Here is a 22520-nt window from a genome sequence, read left to right as displayed (position 1 = left end):
AATGCTCCAGAGTCTGGGTTGGAAGCCCATAGGCGCAATCCTTCACAGGATCTCACCCAGAAGATGGTGGAAATGTTGGATTTCCTATCCGGGGGCACAATTGGTGTGCTGTGTCACCCTCTTGTTCCCTTCATCGAGTCTGTGTTTGTTCCATTCTGCTACACTAGGTTACTTGATCCGAAGGGTCATGGGAGGAATGGCCACGTCCCTTGAGGATGGACGGTGAGATGGTGAAGGCCAACCTCGCTAAACCCTAATGTGTTTTTCTCTTTGAAGCACGAAGAGACTCTGATTTGTTGCATGTATTACTACATTGATTAATTTACTAGTTCTCTGGTGTATTGTTTAATTCCCTGAGAATCCTGACTGCGAGACTCAACAGGTGTGTCAAAGGGGACGGGGCAGGGTCAAGGATGGACCGCATCACGTCACTGTCTTAGCACAACTGACAGAGACTGCGCAATACTTATACCGCGCTCCCATAAAGGACGCAGTAGTCATCTTAAATTTGAATCTCCTGTATAATACAGTAGTTTTACATTAAACTCTCCAAGTTGGCAAACTTTGAACTTTTTCCAGTTACCTGTATTTTAAAGTTTCACCTGCAGTAGAGGTTTGTGACATGAAAACAACTTGAAAAAATCATTTTCTTGCAAAACCCTTTTACCACTAGCTTTCATCCATTGGCAAACAGGCGTGTTATTTCTCAGCTGTGAAGTGGTGCCACCCCATGGGTGATACAGGATTCGTGCTTAATCTGGATACGACCACATCACTCTAAATGAGTCAAATGTGAGACAGGTGTGGTCATTTAACTGACCCACTTTCCGTCCATACTACATGAGGGCATGAGTGGTTTTAGCCTTTGGGAGGATGAAGGCCGCAGATGTGATAGACCATGTTTGGAACCAGTGGCTCACGATCAGAAAGGAAGAGCATATTGTTTTGTAGGATGTTGATGCTCTTGCATAGCATTTAATTTAATTTAATTTAATTGTGGGTTTATATAGCGCTAGAATCGACTCCCGGAGGAGTATCTCCGCGCTTCGACCGCTGGGGAACTCGTCCTGGCTCACCCTGAGAGATGGTCCCTAATGAGTATCTCTAAGGTGCGACCAAGCATCCCCGGCGGTCTGGGGGGGCCGTTGTGAAGATGAGGCAAGCTAATGCCCAGAGTTGGCGAGTGTGGTCCCTGAGTGGAGTAGGCACCGAGGCGAGAATTATCGAGCCCGCTGACCCTGGTCCACGACCCTGCCGCGTCGGGAATCGAACCCTGGTCCGGGCCGTCCTCTGCTTACGGGTCTGCCGCCTCTAACCAGTGAGCCACACCTCTCCATTGAAGATTCTTCTGGGGAGGGTATTCCAGGAAGAAAGAGGGCGGTCGATAAGGCTCAGCATGAGGATCTGGCTTTCGGGTGGCATGATGAGATAGGGCTGACAGAGAAGGTGGATATTTCTGCAGGTTGGAAGAGGGTTAGGCAAGAAGTTCATACATGACGTCCCATGGTGTGCACCCTCCTCACACATAACTACACCTACATACCTAATTATTATGGATGGGCGAAGTTTCGAAGTCCAGCAACTTGGCATTCACAAAATTAAAAAATCGTATAGGCCCTTTGTCATGCTGGGAAGTCGTTCTCACGGCCACAAGGGACAGATGGCCAGCTTATACTATTTGGAAGCCATCCCATGTAAGATCCTCTCAACCAGGCATGTACCCCTGCCCATTTGCCAGCACTTTTATCATCCCAGCCATTCTGGCCCCCTCCCTTCCAGCAAAGGCACTATTCCACGCTCCCTGTCCCGTGCACCCTCCCAAGGCCCAAACGCCTCTCTCACCTCAACCCCAATGACCTTCACCTGCCTCACCTCCTGTTAGAATGCTTCCTGTTACCTCACTTTCCCGTTCACAGGATGTTCCACCCTTCCTGGATGGGACATCCCGTGGAGGAGAAATAGCCTTGAAGGCGCTGGTTGGGAAACTTCTCATCAAAAAAACTTGGTGAGGTGGGAAAACGATGCCCCAATGTGCCTATGCAAAATGTCCGAATTTTGGAAAGTTTTACTAACAAGCACCTATTAATTACAAAATCTGTAAAAATGACCAGCTGCAATCTCTTGTAGCAAAAATTAAAGTTGGAAAACATTTAAAAAGACACTGACAGTGGTAAATTTAAACAGAGTTTTGTGTTACCGCTAGTAGCGCTTGGAGTGAGTAGTATGAGACAGCGTGGCCCCGTTCTAATTGAAGTACATCTAGAAGACAGACCTACCATCCAGAGGAGACTTTTCTTCTGCGTTCTTGTCCTCTTCTGCCAACATCACTTCTTCTGAAAGAAAAAAAGAGAAGCATTCCTACTTTCTGTGTTGTTTCAAGCTTTGCCCCTCTCCCTTCCCTCGCCCTTTACCATCACCTCCACCGCCACCATTCCGCTTCCGTCACACCCCATCGAACCTTCCTAACATATTTTGTGCACATTCTGTTCCCTGTGATCTTCTCAGCAATCCACCATTTACCTTTTCTGAGCAAAGGGAATTGTGATTGTGCATTTACTGAGCATCCTTGATGCCTTGTGAGATTCCTGGATTTTAATAAAAGTGATCTTCAGAAGGTCCCTTCGTACCTTCACCTTTCCCCTTATTTGCATTTTCATCTTCAGCTTTCTCGCCCCTCAGTAACGTACCCCGATCTTGCTTCCTCCCCCCCTTCAGTATTCCTTTTAGCGACTGCAATTAACCTCTCTGTTACCATCCTCTTTGTATTGTCCCAGTACCTTCTGCTATGTGACTTCATGCAGGACCATTCCTTGTTTACCAATAGCACAGTCTTGACGTCCATGCATGGAACACAGAGGAGCTCCTGGCTATTGAATCCGCACCGTCCTTATACCTGCGAGTCTACCTGTTCCTAGGTCCTTGCTTCTGGATGGCCCGTCCTTCCGAACATGCACATCGGATTCATCGTGACGGGAGATGCACTTCAAAATGACGCTCCTACTCCCCCATTCTCTTCCATTTTCAACTAAATATAAGCCATATCTAAAGTTTGATACACGAGTTATTCCAATTCCTTATCCTCTCAATCCTTATTTCTGTCTTTTTTCTGTATCTGTCTGTTCTCCTTTTGCCATCTTTCTTAATTATCCATCTAACCATACGCCCGTCCGTCCATCCCTCCCTCCCTCCATCCATCCATCCATCCATCAATCTGTCCATCCATCCATCCTTTGCGCTTGCCTTCCTTCATTGAACCATCCTTCCATCCTTCCTTCTGTCTTGTTCTTCCTTTCTCCTCCCATCCATCCATATGTCGATGCTTCTGCCCTTGCTTTTCTCCTTCTATCCATCCATTCTTCTCTACATCCAACCACTCTTTTCTGCATCCATCCACTTCTCTCCATTTATTCTCTCCATCCATCCACCTCCTCAGCCATTTCCCCATCCATCCTTCTCTCATCCCTCCTTCTCTTCTTACCTCCAGGTTCTCTTGTGCATGTGTTTACCCTCCCTACATTGTCTTCGAACTACTCCCCTGCAGTGGTATTTTAAGCTTCAGTTCCCAGCCTAGCAGTCTCCGATCAAAGCAAAATGAGCTTAAACAAGAGTTAAACATGTCATGTTAATCAGAACTGCTCAGTAGCACCCACCCACCGCTCAAGCCGCGGGGTTGATGATGACCCTTTTAGTGATGGAGTATCCCGTCCGCTAAACTCTAGATAAGGCCCTCTGTCGCTCCATATTACTAAACTGTTAGCCCGGGGCCCTTCTTCTGAGGCCAAGTTGTCCTCTATTTATGTAAACTTCTGTCTAGTTTCCAACCAGGCAAAAAATGCAAAGTACCAAAAATGCAGAGCAACTGCTGCTAAGAACTGGTTGAAGATTCCACATCTGACCAGGGGGAGCATGAAGCGGTCTTTCTACACTCCACTCCCACTACAAGGAGACATTTACCTTTGTCTTTGGGTCGCAGGCATTGGACACACGGAGAAGAGGGGAAGCAGTTGCCTGGCACATCAGTCACCCCTCGGAAATGGGTCGGAAAGTAGATTAAGTTTGTAAAAAACACATTTACCAAAGGAGCCAGAGCAGAAAATGAAGTTACGCTTGGCTGCTTGGCTTGTTTGTTTGGAGGCCATGGAGAGCGGCGCTACAGGCTGGGTCGCAAGGACCTGGCAGCCATTAGAATGCAGAAGACAGACTCTTCCATGTGATGGCCGGCTGCTAGATAATGTTGTCAAGGGCTCCTGTCCTTGAGCGATAAGAAAAGCGTCTTCAAAAGAAGGATTTGGGACGAGGGACGCGTCCTTCCCTTGTTTCTTTAATTCCCTCCTCCCCCTTTAGCGGATCATTTGTCCAAGTCCCTAAGATTTAGAAATAGCATGCGTGCCAGGCCATAAGGTGGTGGAGATTTAAGAAGTTCAATGAATAAATCAACACTGGCCCATGAACAAAGCATCGGTCCTTTGTACCCTTGTAATGCCTGAAGTCCTTGGTGGAAGTGAAAGCTGAATTTCAAACCCGTCCTAGTAATGCCTCCGGATTTGTGCAGCCCAGGCTTCTGTGTTCACTGTACAGTGTGTCCGCCATGACATGTGCTACCCATAGTCCGTAAAGCCAGGGGAGACCGCATAGTCATCACAACCTTCTGAGAGATGAAATAGACACAAGGGCAGCTCTGACACCTCGCAATAAATGATGGTAAGTGACAGAGATATCGAGGGGGGGGGGGGGGGGGAGGGGTCAGAGGGCTGCATTCCCCTTTTTCGACCCCATGGGATCGTGGTCTTGACTAGTGGAGTCCTGCAAAGCAACTTACAGGTACTGGTGCTGAAGACGAAAAGGTCCAGAAACAGGTCATTTGCAATAGTCTCCCAGGAGCCGAAACCTTTTTCTTTGGTACTCTTTATTATGTTTGCATTTTGAAAGAATGGAGCCCCCCACCCATTTTTCATTTTTCAAATAATGTGTCATATTCCGGCAGTCTGTGCCTTCTCTCAAGAACAACCACCTGATCTTCAAACCGTTCAAACCTCTGAAATCTGCCTGGTTTCTAAGAGGGTCACAGAAGATAGTTTAGTAACCATTCCCCATCTAACAGCGCCACTGCCGCAGGCTGCTGATTACCTATGTGCCTCTTGTGGAGAGTATGTGCATGCCTTGCCCCGCTGATAGCCTGGCTGCCTTTCCCAATATTATTACAAGGACATCGATCTCTTCTATATCTGATTTATAGTCTTTCTCTATTTGATTGTCTGACAACCTTTCTCCAGCTGAATATCTGAATGACACTCTCGACTCTGCAGCTAAGTTTCTGCATCTTCCATTTCTTATTTGAATGCTGAGTCAATGTGGGGCATAGGAAATGAACCCCAAAATATTTTTAAACCTAAAGCAACCAGCACCTTACTAGTACCAGTAATCTTTCTCCATGTTTGCTAATTTTTACTTTTAAATATAGCCAGACAGCAATATGGTTCCTTGTCTGTATTTATGTATTGAAAGTGGGAAAATGGAAAACGGGATTTCGACCAACTCTCCCAGTTATTAATAATACTGCCAGGCTACTGGTTGTCTTTTGTGACTGGATGGGTATTGTAAGCTACTCGTAAATGCCCATTGGCGGGTAGCCTGGTTCTGCAGTTTTGGAAATGTTGTATTTCTGCCTCGATACCAATCAGCAATACTTCTCACATCCATTCAGCAGGAAGCCTGCTCCCCGTGGTGTTGTATTTATGGGCCAAACTAAAACGATTTGTTTAACAAAAATCAACAATTACCCTGATTGCTCTTCCTTTGGATTCTTTCAATAACTGTATGGATCAATGCAGAAGTAAATCAATTTCTTCTCATCCACCAAAGGAATATTCTCTGCATATCTGAGAGCTAATTCACATTGCTTGGAAAGGCTTTAGTTTTCAGAGCTCTCGATTCAGCAAATTTCTCTTGCACACAAACGTTTGTAGTACTTAGATACCTTTCAGGCTCCACCTTCATTGAAACACACATACAGAATTATAATAAAGAAACATTGGCAAAGGCAATAGGGCTGGTCTGGTCTGGCAAGGCAGCATTTTGTTTTGTTGCAAACGTGTGCAATAGGCATTAAAAATGTTAAAGCAATAAAAACTACATATACTGCTGTATAAATGTGGCATGCCTATGATTCCAATAAAAGGGAATGACGACTTATTGAAACAACGAATTAAAAGAAATAAAATGAAAGCAGAATTAAAAGCAGACATTGTTCTACCAAAAATGGAAAGAAGAGCAAACTATAAAATAAAATACGGGCCGACTTGCCATGGCACTGAAGGGAATACATTGTTCGGTGAATGTGGAAATGTTCACAAGCTAAATGCAGTCATTCATAGTGAAAGCAAAATGTAACTGATACTGGAAAAGACCAATGGAAAATAATGCTGACCGATATCCCTCATATGCACGCATGCATATCCATCCATCCATCCATCCATCCATCCATCCATCCATCCATCCATCCCCCTCTGCATGCATCTATCTATCTATCTATCTATCTATCTATCTATCTATCTATCTATCTATCTATCTATCTATCTATCTATCTATCTATCTATCTATCTATCTATCTATCTATCTATCTATCTATCTATCTATCTATCTATCTATCTATCTATCTATCTATCTATCTATCTATCTATCTATCTATCTATCTATCCATCTATCCATCTATCTATCTATCTATCTATCTATCTATCTATCTATCCATCTATCCATCTATCTATCTATCTATCTATCTATCTATCTATCTATCTATCTATCTATCTATAGATATGTATGTATGTATTCACCCAATGCAAACCGCAGCCCAAGCCCCACCCATATCTTGCTATTTGTGGACAGCTTTTTTCTTTTCTTACATCCCATTAGCTAATGGATGTACAGAGCATGATGGGTATGTAAGGGACTTCTAACAGCAAAGGAGAGTCAGAGGATGCCTTAGTGCAGGAGGACCTGGGACCGCCTTGAAACAAGGGACTTCTAACAGCAAAGGATATTCCGAGGATGTCTTAGTGCAGGAGGGCCTGGGGCCTCCTTTAAACAAAGGACTTCTTATCAGCAAAGGCGAGTCAGAGGAAGTCATAGTGCAGGAGGAGCTGGGCCTCCTTCAAAACAAGGGACTTCTTACCAGCAACGGCAAGTCAGAGGATGTCTTAGTGCAGGAGGACCTGGGACCACCTTGAAACTAGGGACTTCTTACCAGCAAAGGAGAGTCCGAGGATGTCTTAGTGCAGGAGGACCTGGGACCACCTTGAAACTAGGGACTTCTTATCAGCAAAGGAGAGTCAGAGGATGTCTTAGTGCAGGAGGACCTGGGACCACCTTGAAACTAGGGACTTCTGATCATCAAAGGCGAGTCAGAGGATGTCTTAGTGCAGGAGGACCTGGGGCCGCCTTGAAACAAGGGACTTCTAATCAGCAAAGGCGAGTCGAAGGATGTCTTAGTGCAGGTGGGCCTGGGACCACCTTGAAACAAGGGACTTCTAACAGCAAAGGAGAGTCTGAGGATGTCTTAGTGCAGGAGGACCTGGGACCACCTTGAAACAAGGGACTTCTAACAGCAAAGGAGAGTCCAAGGATGTCTTAGTGCAGGAGGACCTGGGACCACCTTGAAACAAGGGACTTCTAACAGCAAAGGAGAGTCCAAGGATGTCTTAGTGCAGGAGGACCTGGGACCACCTTGAAACAAGGGACTTCTAACAGCAAAGGAGAGTCCAAGGATGTCTTAGTGCAGGAGGACCTGGGACCACCTTGAAACAAGGGACTTCTAACAGCAAAGGAGAGTCCAAGGATGTCTTAGTGCAGGAGGACCTGGGACCACCTTGAAACAAGGGACTTCTAACAGCAAAGGAGAGTCAGAGGATGTCTTAGTGCAGGAGGACCTGGGTCTCCCTGAAACAGTGGACTTCTTACCCGCCTTGAAGATCCACTCCAAGTACCCGTTCAGCTCCCGCTCGATCTGCTGCTGCCGGCGAAGCTTCAGGAAGGCACGTCGGTTTTCTACTCTCTCCCTCTCTTTGGCAAATTCCCTGTGGCATGAAAGAGACATGAAATTTAGAAATCAGAATCTTTTCTAATGAGGAAGGGGTCTGTGGCCGGTGTCACCTTGGTGGAAGGGCACAGTGTGTTTGCAAACAGACATAGACCTCTGTGCAGTGTTCGGGGGGTTGGCCTGACCTTTAAGGAGTCAGTGGACACATGGACAGGGAGGGCAGTGGAAAAAGCTGTAGACCGCACGCCAGAGTTGGTTAGGTTAGGTGGAGAGCAGTCAATGTTGGTGCCTCTGAAGAAGAAACTGTTTTTGCCTAGTCAGCATATTGATACCAGAAGTGCATGAGTCTAGTGTCAGGCAGATTGTACGGTTCTACTGCATAATTTTAAGAAATTCCCATTATCAATATTCCCTGACAACCTTCAGTCATACAGGTGCCTCAACATTCCCAGTTTTGGGGATTTCAGACACAATAAAGACTGAGTCAACATCACCACAAACATACACAAACTCAGTAAAGGTAGGCAGGAATGAGAGCTCTGAGAAGCGCTGTCCAACATCGGTCCAAGAGAGCCTTTATGTAGGTAAACGACTACCATTGAATCACTGTAAACAGAAAGGAATCTTATATTGATATCCCGACAATCTGGCATGGGCCTTGCTTCCCTCTGCCTACACTGGGCACTCCCAGTGTAGATCAACAACCACTCTGCACACAAAGCTCTCTTCAAAGAGAACTGCCTGCCCACACAACAGAAACCTACTCTAATCTTGCCTCATGTAAATGAGGACTAACCATATCCCAGGGAGTACACCCGTGCTTCAGCACTCTGATGCTCTCCAGCTGGGTTTGTGATACTATACAAACATCCTACACTCATACATAGAAGGCAATATAGTAAAATGTATGAATAGATAAATAAACAGTAACTAAGTAGTAATTTAAGATGCAGCCCAGTGTATATTGTAGTGATGAACTCCCTGCTGGCATGGAAACAAGGAAAGGTACTCAGGCTGGGTTAACACATTCTCTGAGATCTATGGGTAGAATCTGCACAGAATAGATTTAATATAAAATAGATTTCACTTGGGCAAAATTGAAGCTTTGCTTGCCCCCAGAAGGGATGACCCCCAGTAGAGGGTCAGTTTGTTTGCACTCAGTGCATGTGGACAGACAGCAATTGGCAAAATCATCTGTTTATGACCACTTCCTGTTGCAAAACAGGAAGCTTCATCCTTTGAACTATAGCAGAGGTGTGGAAGCCATTACGACTTAAGCATAGGGTGCTGCAATTAGGATGCGAAGACAGGGGAGGAGATTCTGTACTATAGCCTATGGACAGAATGGCCTTCAGACAATGTGTAAACAATTTGTGCACCATAAATTCAAAAAGAGAGATTGGAATAGAGAAAAGACCAGGCCATAAGTAGAAGCAAGCAGAGCCTATCCCTTTTAGACCTGTCAGCCTTAGGGACATCTTCCCCCAAACATTTTGCCTACTCCCCTCCTATTTTTCTGAATTCGTTTTTGTTGGCCTCAAGAGTCTGTACACTTTCTCACTGCTAACCATTGCTAAATAACTTGTGCTTACTCCCTAAAATATGGGGAAATAGGTTTACACCTGATTGACATATTTCATTTACTTATAAGTCCCTAGTAAGATGATATACCATATACCCAGGGCTGGTAAACAAAATGCTACTAGTGTGCCTGAAGAACATATTGTGCCATCCACTTACGTAGCCCCTTAAAACATGTTCCAGGCCTGTCATTGCAGTCTGTATGCAGTTTTACACTGCCAAGTTGACTTGGCAAAATAAACCCCTTGCCAGGTCTAAAACAATTTTTTTATTACATATCAGTCACCAATAAGTTAGGCCCTACACAGCCTATAGGACAGCGTGCATTGTATTTAAAAAGTTGAACATATACCTTTAAGTTTTACATGTCCTGATAGTAAAAAACTCCTAAATTAATTTTTCATTACTGAGAGGCCTGCCTCTCCAGTAGGATAACATAGGGTTACATTATTACATTTAATAAATGGTAACTGTTTTTTGGGGATAGGTCGGCATTTCAAGTTTGGTGTCTAGAGGATTGTAATTTAAATTCCTCTTTAATGGTAAAGTCGAATTTTAAGTCACAAATCTGAAAATGCCACTTTTAGAAAGTTGCAAAAAGAACAAATAATGAACAGAATGCTGAACAGTGTCAAACACTAACCCCCATTACTGAGATCTGGGCTTAAATACATCGTTTTTTTGCTCACCACACCAATCCAGTGTGGACCCAGCCATGTGCAAATCCGCCATGACCCTGCTCCACATGGGAACAGTCCAGCCTGAATAGCCTGGCCAGGTCCTCCAGGGACCAGAAACAAGCATTTCAGGACTGGTTTCGGGATATCACCCCATATCAGCCAGGATAGCTTGCCTCTGGTGGCATGGTGAGCATGGGACACACTTCCGGGCATACACATCCCACTCAGGGCAGCAAATACAAAAAGAACAAATGTTGGACGGAATGCTGAACAATTTTAAACACTCACCCCAAGTACAGAGATCTGGGCCTAAATCCATCATCCTTTAGCTCACCACGGCACTCCAGTTTGGACCCAGCCATATGCAAATCAGCCTTGACCCTGCTCCCCATGGGAACAGTCGTCCAACTTGAACTGCCAGGCCATGTCCCCCCTGGACAGGAAACAAGTATCCTAGGCCTGTGGCCCGCTGTGCACTTTGAGTACTGAGGACTGCCCTGCAACACAAAGAAGACCGGCCTGCTGCCTGAAGAGTGCCTTGTGCCCTCAGATGACTGCCCTGCTGCTTGAGACCTGCTTTTCTGCATAAACCCAGGACTTCCAGAATTACTTTCATGGCTAGTTGGCTGGTCTTGTGATCAGAGCCTCAGGGACAGAAAAGGCTCCAACCATCTTGAACCCGCACCTGGACCCAGCCTGAGTGATTTCTGATTCTCCAAGTGGCGCCCCCTCCAGTCCTGGACCCTCTGCATCGATGTCAAAGGGACCCAGATAGTGCAAATCCAAAACATGGGATAGAAAATTGCCTGCCAAAAAGTGATCTGAGAACCGAAAGGAGACCGGGACCTGCCAGCTCACTGATCCACCCAAGGTGCATCGCCGGTCAGCCTGACTTTGTGGCAGCTACCGCTAAGTTCACAGCAGCAAATCCTGTTCAGCAGCTCCTTGTAGAAGGGGTATCCAACCTCGTGGAGCCCTTGTTGGTTACATCCTGTAAATTCATCCCACTGGAGAAGTTAAGCCCGAACGAAGAAATCTACACTGCAACTTCGTTCTGCAGCTGCCCGACAACGACGCCTCCTTCTCAAACACAGCCGTCTGCCCTGCCATGCTGAACATTACCTTCTCAGACATTTTTCTTTGAAAATTCTTCTTAGTCTAAAGGTAAGCGGAGACAGGGACCAATACACTTTGTGTATCTGAACCGTGCTCCATCACAGTCTGCCATAATTTTCGATTTTCCCCAGGTCTCACGCGACTAGATGTCTGCAGTTGGCGCTTTGATCTTTTTCGCTTTAAATTTAAAAATTCATAACTGTGGTTTTACTGATTGGATTTTCTGTCATTTTGGAGTCAAATAATTTATTACAATGTACTCAATTTTTTCGAACTTAGTGTGGAATTTTATTTGTGTTGTTTTTACACTTTATTGCCATTTAAGTGCTGCATAAATACTTTACACATTGCCTCTAAGTTAAGCCTGACTGCTTTTGTGCCAAGCTACCAGAGGGTTAAGCACAGGTTAATTTAATGACTTTTGTGGTTCACACTGACAAGGATTGTAGTTGTTGCGTGAGCATGGTTTTACCCCTCTGAACCAACACTCCAATTCTTCACAATCCCTTTAGGCGCACGGTTTCACAGGGCTTATGTCCAAAGACACAAATTGAAACTTGCAGTTCAGCACCCTGCAGAGCTAATGCTGAGTGCGGGGGAAATTTCTATTCAGTCAGACAATTGGCTCCACATGGGTCTCAATGAGGCCCCAACTATACTGGGTTTTTGTGCCCGTATTCAGAAGTCACAAAGGACATGGTCTCTCGTGGCTCCAAAAGAAGAGCCCAGTGAAACACAAGAAATGATAAGATAGGGCCACATACAACAGAAACAAGCATTGGCATAGCCAATAGGTCTCGCCTTTGGGACCTTATAAGTGTTTAGCCATGCAACAGTTGCATAACTAAACACTTATAAGGCCCAAAAGCGAGACCTATTGGCTATGCCAATGCTTGTTTTAACTGATACTATTGAAGCCTCACGGAGAACATCAAAGCGAAAGTGATCGCGATCAAACATCAAAGCGGCCACGCGGCCGCCAAAGAGAAATTAATCGCGGTAAAGCCCGACGCGCGCGCCCGCGCACATGCACTGTAGCTCTAGGCTGGCCTGGTAGCACTTTTTGGAGCCCTCACAAAATGTCTCGCCAGACCAGCGCATGCGCTGGGTCAGGCGAGACCTAAAAAATGGCCTATGTTTCTGGGTGGACCTGAAAGCTGTCACGGCAGACTACGCCAAAAAATGTAGAATAAATGATGGACATGACAACCTCCCTTCCACATGACTCTCTGCTGACCCCACCGCCTTAGAAGCCCACACAAGAAAAAAACATAAGTGGAAATGTTTCTATTTATAAGGATACAAAAGAGAAATTATTGTAAAGAACAACATTCTCTGCATTTTAAAAACTGTATGTAGCCGTGGATGACCCTGTGAGCCGCTTATCAAGGTACAGAAAGTCACTGGAAGCCTTTTCACACTTGCTTGAGCTTAATGCAGCTTTGATGGCAGAGACATAGAGTTTAACATATTTTTATGGTTGACAGTACCCTTAGTAGTTCCACACAATGTAAGAGAACTGCTAAATGCATAATTAAGGCAAAGACAAAAAACAAGCCAATTTGTTAGTGTGTTCTGAAGGCAGACACCCATTTTAAGCATTGTGATTATGCAGATACTTTAATTGTGTTTTTTGTTGTTGTAGGGGAGAGGGACGGAGTTGGGGTCAAATGGTTTGGCTTCAATTTGTAGATCTAAGGCATTTTTGGGGCCTTATTATGAGTTTTGGCGGTCCTGGAGTAGGCGGCATGCCACCGCTCCACTCCAGGACTGCCAAAACCCACCACCACATGCCTGCCAAATTATAAGTAATTTTGTGGTCTGGCGGGTGGGCAGTGTGGTGTGGCTATCCCACAGCAGTGCTGCTTAAACACTCACTGTGAGCCTTAAACAGCCCTGCTGCGGGAACGCCAGTGCACATTCCTGCACGGGAAGGAATGCACTATGTCATGCATTCCTACCCACGCAGGAACTGAGGGTGCATAACTACTGGGGCCACAAAATACGCCCCCCTTCATGCACCCCCCTGCACAGAGGCACAAGGGGGCTCTGTAGGACACCCTTTGTTGCCTCACCTCTGTCTTTATCACGGTGGTGCGACTGCCATGTAAAGGGTCGCAGTGAGGCAACTCAAAATTTGCTCGGTGGTGCCAATACAGCACCGCCAGAATCCGAATATTTTGGCCTCAAACTGCTGCCAGACTGCAACAGGATCCTTGATCCGCGACGATAGCGCAGTAGCAGCGGTTCAGTGGTAGTCCAACGGCCACACTTATAACACTGAGGCAGACCTGCACTGTGGCGGTGGTCAGACCGCCACCACAACTATGACGGTTTCATGGACCGCCGAAGTTGTAATAAGGCCCTTGTGTTTTTTACCCTGGCTTCCATGCCTGTGTGATCTTAGACAAATTACTTCAAATTGCCATGCCTTTGTATCACCCATGCCAAAATTATGACTGAACAGAAACTGGTTAGATATCAGCATTAAGCACAATCCAAATGACTGGACATTGATGTATCTCACACTTCTCAAGCCTTACTGCTGTTCTTCAGCTTGTGGTACAACAAGACCCCACAGTCCAAGCTGAAACTTCATAGGGCTAAAAAAGAAGAGAGGGATCTTGGCAACTCTTGCTGGAACAGAAAGTTAAGGCATTTGCACATTTGGAAAAGTCACATAAAGTAAATTACTGTCACATGCATGAAAGATTTAGGCTGCTATCAGTCAATCAAGTAGCTTAATTTTCCCCAAGACAGTGTACGGTAGGGATTGGGGTAATAACATCATCAGAAGTGAGCTGCACTTCAGAGTGCCAGAAAAAGCAGGCTGAGGGTCTCTCAAGCGAGCCGGGGGAGGCGAATGAAGCGCAGGCTCACGAAGCAATAAGACATCTTGAACGAGCTGGGACAAGTGTGTCTCAAGATGGAGGCTCAGCGGCGGGAGGAGTTAGGAGCGACACCCCCAAGGAGTGTGCAGCTGAGACAAGGAGTAAGCATCAAGTTGAGGGACACTTGAGCAGATGTTCAAAGTTGTTAAGTGTTCAAAAAACTACAGAGAAGAAACGAAATAACAGAGAACAGCCTAGCTCAGAGGATATTTATATGCAAGGGAAGTGGGACCAAATCGTTCCACACGGATGTAAAGACTGTTATCCTCAGCAGAGTTTTAATAGCGTGCATGAGGAAATACTCGTGGGAGTGTCACATGATCTCAACGCGAAAACAAATAGTCCCCAAGTGAGTCAGGAGAGAAAAATTTGGAAAGGTTTAGAGACAAAACGGAAAAAAGACAGATGGAAGGGAAATAGATGGGCGATTGATGAAGTTGAACGTGGGAACAGAGAAAGGTAAGTATGGTCAAAGTCAGGTGGGATCCTTGTACGATGACCATAGTAAGATGGAATCCACTTACGATGGCCAAGGCAAAGAGGACCCTAGGGTTATACCCTTAGTCAAGCAGACTCCTTGCATGAAGGCCATAGTCAAGTGGAATCCCTGTATGATGGCCATTGTCAAGCGTAATCCATGCATGATGGAAACTGTAATGTCGAATCCTTGATGGCCAGGGCTAAGTGGTATTCTTGTATGATTGGAATCCTTCAGTGACGGCCGACTCTCAAGTGGAATTCTTATGTGACTTCTATAGGGAAGTGGCATCCTTTTATGACAGCTGTGGCCACATAGAATCTTTATTTCATTACCATAGGTAGGTGGAGTTCTTGTATGATACCTGTCATCAAGTGCAATTGTTGCATGATGGCAGTAGTCAAATTGAACCCTTGTATGGTGGTTATAATCAAGTGGAATTCTTTTGTAATGGATGTAGCCAAGTGGAATCCTTTTATGATGGCCATAGTAAAGTGAATTCCTTGTATGATTACTTTAGTTGAATGGTATCCTTGTATGATATTTTATAAACTTGTAATCCTGCATTGGGGGTATTATTCCAGTCGATGTGCTTGCACACAATGTCTCTCTTTCGCTTTGAAGGAGAAGGAGTGTTAGACTTGGCATATTTTGGCGAGTTTTTGCTTTCTGACCTCCCAGTTTGGACTCTGATTTGCTGGCGTAGTGTTTCTGCACACTTTTCTCACTGCTGATCCGTGGTAAATTGCAAGTGCTCCTGTGGTAAATTGTGTTGTGGATTGGTGTTTCCATGATTGGATATTTGATTTACTTGTTAGTCCCTAGTAAAATGCCCTGAGTGTGCCAGGGCCTGTAAATCAAATGCTACTAGTGGGCCTGCAGCACTGATTGTGCCCCCCATGTAAGTAGTCCGGAAAAGGTACCTCAGACCCGCCATTGCGGAGTCTGCGCGCAGTTTGTAACTGCCATGTCGACTTGGCCAGTGCACACACTTGCCAGTCCCTCGCCTTCCCCTTTCTTACATGTCAGCCATCCCTAAGGTGGGCCCAAGGTACCCCTGTGGGCAAGGTGCAGTGTATGTGAAAGGTAGGACATGCCATGGGGTGTGTGGCATGTCCTGATAGTGAATTACGGCCAATTTCGTTTTTCGCTATTGCAAGGCTACCTGTTCCCCATAGGATAGAATGGGGAGTTTGTTTATAACATCTTATAAACATAACTGGCCCGGGGAATTAGGTAGGAAAATAAAGTTTAGTATGCCTGAACTCAGAATCTAAAGATGTATCTTTTAGTGAAGGTGATTTTTACATTCTGTGTTTGAAAACACCACTTTTAGAAAGTAGGTATTTTCTTGCTCAGTCATCCTGTGTGCCTCTGCTGGAATGTGGTTTGCCTGTCTGGGTTTTGGATGACAGAAGGCTGGGGAGCAGGAGTGGCTCCAGATAGTCTAGGTGGGTCAGGAAAGGGCTGACTAGACCTGGGCTACAATTGGGGAAGGGGGAGGAGATTTCCTTGCACCTCGAAGGGCCTGGTCTGCCTCTGACCATGCCGTCTCCACCTCCTGCCAGAAAGTCACACCAGAGAAGGCAGAACTGGTTTTGGCTGGGCACAGATACTATCTGCCTAAGAGATCAAAGGATCTTGGGATATAAATACTGGGGCCCAGACCCCTGAACTTTAGAACTCTTTTGGACCAAGAGGACTGCCAAGAAGAAGAGCTGGAGAAGCTGTGAGGAGGATCTACCACTTTGCTGTGTACTTTGCTCTGTGGGCCTGCAATGGCTGCTTCTGTCTTGGGCAGTGAAAGGACTGGATTGGACTTTCTGCATTCTACTTTTGTGAGTTTCTTCAAGGACTTGAGGTAGATCTTGCCCCCTTTTCAAGAAGTCTCAGGAACAGCAAAGACTTCAAGCTCTTCTGACCTCAGCACTGGGGACTGTGTGTTTTGTGCTGCAACAGAAGAAAAGCAACCCGACGACGTCTACGACGCAGCTGCCGACTCCACGTCCTGAAGGCACCGCCGCAATGCCGCAACGCGACCCTGGTCTCACCGACGATGCCTGCTGATGCCGCCACTGAGCCGCTGCTCGCACCGGCGACCTGTGGGCACCGCACTCCGCACCACCTCGCTTCACGACGTCACCTTGGTATCCCCAACGCCGCTGCTCCATGCCAAAATCTATGCTGCTGCTTGCACCGTGGTATGAGGGCACCACTCGTAAAGTTACACGATGCACCGCCCTCATCCCACACCGCAGCCTTGGCCTACTGATGCCGCCGCCATCGACTCCAGTTCGTCAGCCGACAACAACGCTTCAGCAACGATGACGACGCTGCTTGCACCGCGACCTGCCAGCACTGCGACGAGCACCGCATTCACTTCACACCGCGACCCTGGTCTTACCGACGACGTCATCTGATGCCGTCACCGAGCCGCTGCTCGAACCGTGACCTGAGGGCACCGCACGCCGCACCGCTGCACTTCGATCTGCAACAGTTGTGACTTCGAGGGCCCCCACGACTCCTGCACCGACCACCGGTACCGACACCTGCTGACGCCGTGCTTTCGGAAGCCCAACGAGAGGTCGCAGATGCCCGGCATTTCTAAAAGGTACTGTTTGCGGGTCTTCCCGACACCGTAGCTGGCCCGCGACACCGCGGTCAGCCAGAACTGTTTGTATTTGTTTGCTCACGGCGCCGTCATAGCCCCGGACGGAGCTATCAACATCAAGTAACTGTTTTTCAAGCATATTTTGATAACCGCAGATTTTTAAGTACTGTATTGTGGATTTTTATCATTTTTGGTCTTGTCTTAAGTATATAAAAATATTCGATATTCTTCTAAACTAGTGTGGTGTCCTTTTGTAGTGCTTATACTGTATTACTGTTGGTTACGTGCAAATGCTTTACACATTGCCTCTAAGATAAGCCTGACTGCTTGTGCCAAGCTACCAAGGGGGTGAGCACGTTTTTTTTTAAGAGTGTAACTCCCTTATCCTGACTAGAGTGGTGGTTTCTGTCTGGCTTTGACACATGCCCTAGCCTACCAAAAATCCAATTCCTAACAAGGAGGTACAAGTGGGTGCCATGTCAAACTGTGGACATAGCCTTGGATGCCATGTAAGCTTCTATGCTAATTTCACAGCCTCAGTTGGAAGGAGACAGGGATTGATTGCCTGACACTCTTCATTCACAAAAGAGCAAGGCTGGAGCACCCAGAGGGTAAAGGGCTGGGATGAATGGTGGTCTTTCTAAGCATAGCTATATGTGCACCTGCATTTTTAAATCTTGATGTGCCTTTTATGAGTGCCACCTTGAATTCCATAAGGAAACGTAACTTTGTATAGGGCAGTTCAGTCCAATCTGCAGCTACATCTTTCTTACACCTATGCCTGATGATCACTCCCTTACCATGTGGACACCAAGAACCCAGTGCTCCACGTGGAGCTCCATCTAACCTGTGCCTGCCCCTGGGTAGCTGAGCAGGGCAGGGTATGATTCCCTACCAGCTATCCAACCCTCTTTGGGATGGGCAAGAGGGAGAGGGCTATAGAGGTGAGCTCCAGCATGCTACAAGAGACCGCCAGTGCTTTGAGGCAGCCCAGTACCAGCCACAGATGATGGAAACCATCTCCATGGGCAGGCAGGACAACTACCAAAGGTTCAGAACTGTGGTAAGCCTTGCAAGAAGGAAAATATGAAAATGAAAACGAGAAATGAGAATCAGCCATGACTGACTTCTGATAAATATAAACCATTTGACAGAAGAGCGTGTCTTCATCAGGGACTAGTTGTCATCACTAGCCACCTTCTTGGGGAGACAAGCACAAGGATAGTCTTACAGTCAGTTGCTCTTTCTCGGTCTTCGTGCACCAAGGGTTCTGTCCACACTGGAACCTGTGCTCACATCATTTCTTCAAGCTTAGAGCTCTACCTAATGTCATCACTGCAAATGATGAAGGGAGTCCATGGAAAGTAGGATCATTCTGGGACTGACAAAGGATGACTACCACTGCACCACCTCTGCTCATAAACCTCAAACCCACCGGCTTCCTCATGCAGTATGTGCCGATGAGCACACTGACACAGATTCTGAACTGCATCCAGTTGCAAATTATTCAGGCCCTTTTTATAACTTTCTGATTTTGCCAGGGTGGACCGAGAGGAAACCCAGTCCCTGCTTACCTAGGTGCATCACAGGACTGGACATTGACCTTTCCCTTATAGGCACAAATACAGGTTGTACAGGCTGTCTAGGTAAACATGAATGAACTTCCCACAATGTACCCTTCAAGCTTTTCTACTCTGAAGCAGACTTCTACAGATGATTTCTTCAGCTGTTACCACGCTCACACTGAGCCTATGGTGTCTCCCCAAGAGTCTTTCATAATGAGGTGGCGAGGTATCTACTACTATGCACCTAGTTACCACTCTCACTCTGAGCCTACGGCGTCTCCCCAAGAGTCTTTCATATGGGACGGCGAGGTATCTACTACTATGCACCCAGTTACCACTCTCACACTGAGCCTACGGCGTCTCCCCAAGAGTCTTTCATAATGGGGTGGTGAGGTATCTACTACTGTGCACCTAGTTACCACTCTCACACTGAGCCTACGGTCTCTCCCCAAGGGTCTTTCATAATGGGGTGGTGAGGTTTCTACTACTGTGCACCTAGTTACCACTCTCACACTGAGCCTACGGTCTCTCCCCAAGAGTCTTTCATAATGGGGTGGCGAGGTATCTACCACTATGCACCTAGTTACCACTCTCACTCTGAGCCTACGGCGTCTCCCCAAGAGTCTTTCAGAATGGGGTGGTGAGGTATCTACTACTATGCACCTAGTTACCACTCTCACACTGACCTATGGTGTCTCCCCAACAGTCTTTCATAATGGGGTTGTGAGGTATCTACTACTATGCACCTAGTTACCACTCTCACACTGAGCCTACGGCGTCTCCCCAAGAGTCTTTCAGAATGGGGTGGCGCGGTATCTACTACTATGCACCTAGTTACCACTCTCACTCTGAGCCTACGGCGTCTCCCCAAGAGTCTTTCATAATGGGGTGGCGAGGTATCTACTACCATGCACCTAGTTACCGCTCTCACTCTGAGCCTACGGCGTCTCCCCAAGAGTCTTTCAGAATGGGGCGGCGAGGTATCTACTACTATGCACCTAGTTACTACTCTCACACTGAGCCTACGGCATCTCCCCAAAAGTCTTTCATAATGGGGCGGCGAGGTATCTACTACTATGCACCTAGTTACCACTCTCACACTGACCTATGGTGTCTCCCCAAGAGTCTTTCAGAATCGGGTGGCGAGGTATCTACTACTATGCACCTAGTTACCACTTTCACGCTGAGCCTACGACGTCTCCCCAAGAGTCTTTCATAATGGGGTGGCAAGGTATCTACTACTATGCACCTAGTTACCACTCTCACACTGAGCCAACAGCGTCTCCCCAAGAGTCTTTCAGAATGGGGTGGCGAGGTATCTACTACTATGCACCTAGTTACCACTTTCACTCTGAGCATACGGCGTCTCCCCAAGAGTCTTTCATAATGGGGTGGTGAGGTATCTACTACTATGCACCTAGTTACCACTCTCACTCTGAGCCTACGGCATCTCCCCAAGAGTCTTTCAGAATGGGGTGGTGAGGTATCTACTACTATGCACCTAGTTACCACTCTCACACTGAGCCAACGGCGTCTCCCCAAGAGTCTTTCAGAATGGGGTGGCGAGGTATCTACTACTATGCACCTAGTTACCACTCTCACACTGAGCCTACGGCGCCTCCCCAAGAGTCATTCAGAATGGGATGGTGAGGTATCTACTACTATGCACCTAGTTACCACTCTCAATCTGAGCCAACGGCGTCTCCCCAAGAGTCTTTCAGAATGGGGTGGTGAGGTATCTACTACTATGCACCTAGTTACCACTCTCACACTGACCTATGGTGTCTCCCCAACAGTCTTTCATAATGGGGTTGTGAGGTATCTACTACTATGCACCTAGTTACCACTCTCACACTGAGCCTACGGCGTCTCCCCAAGAGTCTTTCAGAATGGGGTGGCGCGGTATCTACTACTATGCACCTAGTTACCACTCTCACTCTGAGCCTACGGCGTCTCCCCAAGAGTCTTTCATAATGGGGTGGCGAGGTATCTACTACCATGCACCTAGTTACCGCTCTCACTCTGAGCCTACGGCGTCTCCCCAAGAGTCTTTCAGAATGGGGCGGCGAGGTATCTACTACTATGCACCTAGTTACTACTCTCACACTGAGCCTACGGCATCTCCCCAAAAGTCTTTCATAATGGGGCGGCGAGGTATCTACTACTATGCACCTAGTTACCACTCTCACACTGACCTATGGTGTCTCCCCAAGAGTCTTTCAGAATCGGGTGGCGAGGTATCTACTACTATGCACCTAGTTACCACTCTCACACTGAGCCAACAGCGTCTCCCCAAGAGTCTTTCAGAATGGGGTGGCGAGGTATCTACTACTATGCACCTAGTTACCACTTTCACTCTGAGCATACGGCGTCTCCCCAAGAGTCTTTCATAATGGGGTGGTGAGGTATCTACTACTATGCACCTAGTTACCACTCTCACTCTGAGCCTACGGCATCTCCCCAAGAGTCTTTCAGAATCGGGTGGCGAGGTATCTACTACTATGCACCTAGTTACCACTCTCACACTGAGCCAACGGCGTCTCCCCAAGAGTCTTTCAGAATGGGGTGGCGAGGTATCTACTACTATGCACCTAGTTACCACTCTCACACTGAGCCTACGGCGCCTCCCCAAGAATCATTCAGAATGGGATGGTGAGGTATCTACTACTATGCACCTAGTTACCACTCTCAATCTGAGCCAACGGCGTCTCCCCAAGAGTCTTTCAGAATGGGGTGGAGAGGTATCTACTACTATGCACCAAGTTACCACTCTCACTCTGAGCCTACGGCGTCTCCCCAAGAGTCTTTCAGAATGGGGTGGCGAGGTATCTACTACTATGCACCTAGTTACCACTCTCACTCAGCCTACGGCGTCTCCCCAAGAGTCTTTCATAATGGGACGGCGAGGTATCTACTATCATGCACCTAGTTACCACTCTCACACTGAGCCAACGGCGTCTCCCCAAGAGTCTTTTAGAATGGGGTGGCGAGGTATCTACTACTATGCACCTAGATACCACTCTCACACTGAGCCAACGGCGTCTCCCCAAGAGTCTTTCAGAATGGGGTGGTGAGGTATCTACTACTATGCACCTAGTTACCACTCTCACTCAGCCTACGGCGTCTCCCCAAGAGTCTTTCATAATGGGACGGCGAGGTATCTACTATCATGCACCTAGTTACCACTCTCACACTGAGCCTACGGCGTCTCCCCAAGAGTCTTTTATAATTGGGTGGCGAGGTATCTACTACTATGCACCTAGTTACTACTCTCACACTGAGCCAACGGCGTCTCCCCAAGAGTCTTTCAGAATGGGGTGGGGAGGTATCTACTACTATGCACCTAGTTTCCACTCTCACTCTGACCCTACAGCGTCTCTCCAAGAGTCTTTCATAATGGGATGGCAAGGTATCTACTACTATGCACCTAGTTACCACTCTCACACTGAGCCTACGGCGTCTCCGCAAGAGTCTTTCATAATGGGGCGGCAAGGTATCTACTACTATGCACCTAGTTACCACTCTCACACTCAGCCTACGGCGTCTCCCCAAGAGTCTTTCATAAT

The 22520-nt window shown here is 46.9% G+C and overlaps 1 protein-coding gene across 1 annotated transcript in view; it reads right to left on the bottom strand.

Annotated features, from left to right (window-relative positions):
* Positions 1-22520, bottom strand: part of CACNA1B (calcium voltage-gated channel subunit alpha1 B) — a 1044174-nt gene that overhangs the window by 357578 nt on the left and 664076 nt on the right. The window contains exons 8-9 of the mRNA XM_085611669.1: positions 7954-8069; positions 2277-2333 (exon numbers count right to left, since the gene is read on the bottom strand). Of these exons, the coding sequence (XP_085467795.1) occupies positions 2277-2333; positions 7954-8069 (173 nt within the window). The remainder of the gene's footprint in view (positions 1-2276; positions 2334-7953; positions 8070-22520) is intronic.

Source organism: Triturus cristatus, chromosome 1_2 (genome assembly GCF_964204655.1).
Source record: "Triturus cristatus chromosome 1_2, aTriCri1.1, whole genome shotgun sequence".
Taxonomy (NCBI): domain Eukaryota; kingdom Metazoa; phylum Chordata; class Amphibia; order Caudata; family Salamandridae; genus Triturus; species Triturus cristatus.
The sequence above is the reverse complement of the archived record's forward strand: the minus strand, read 5'-3'. Positions and strand labels throughout refer to the sequence as shown.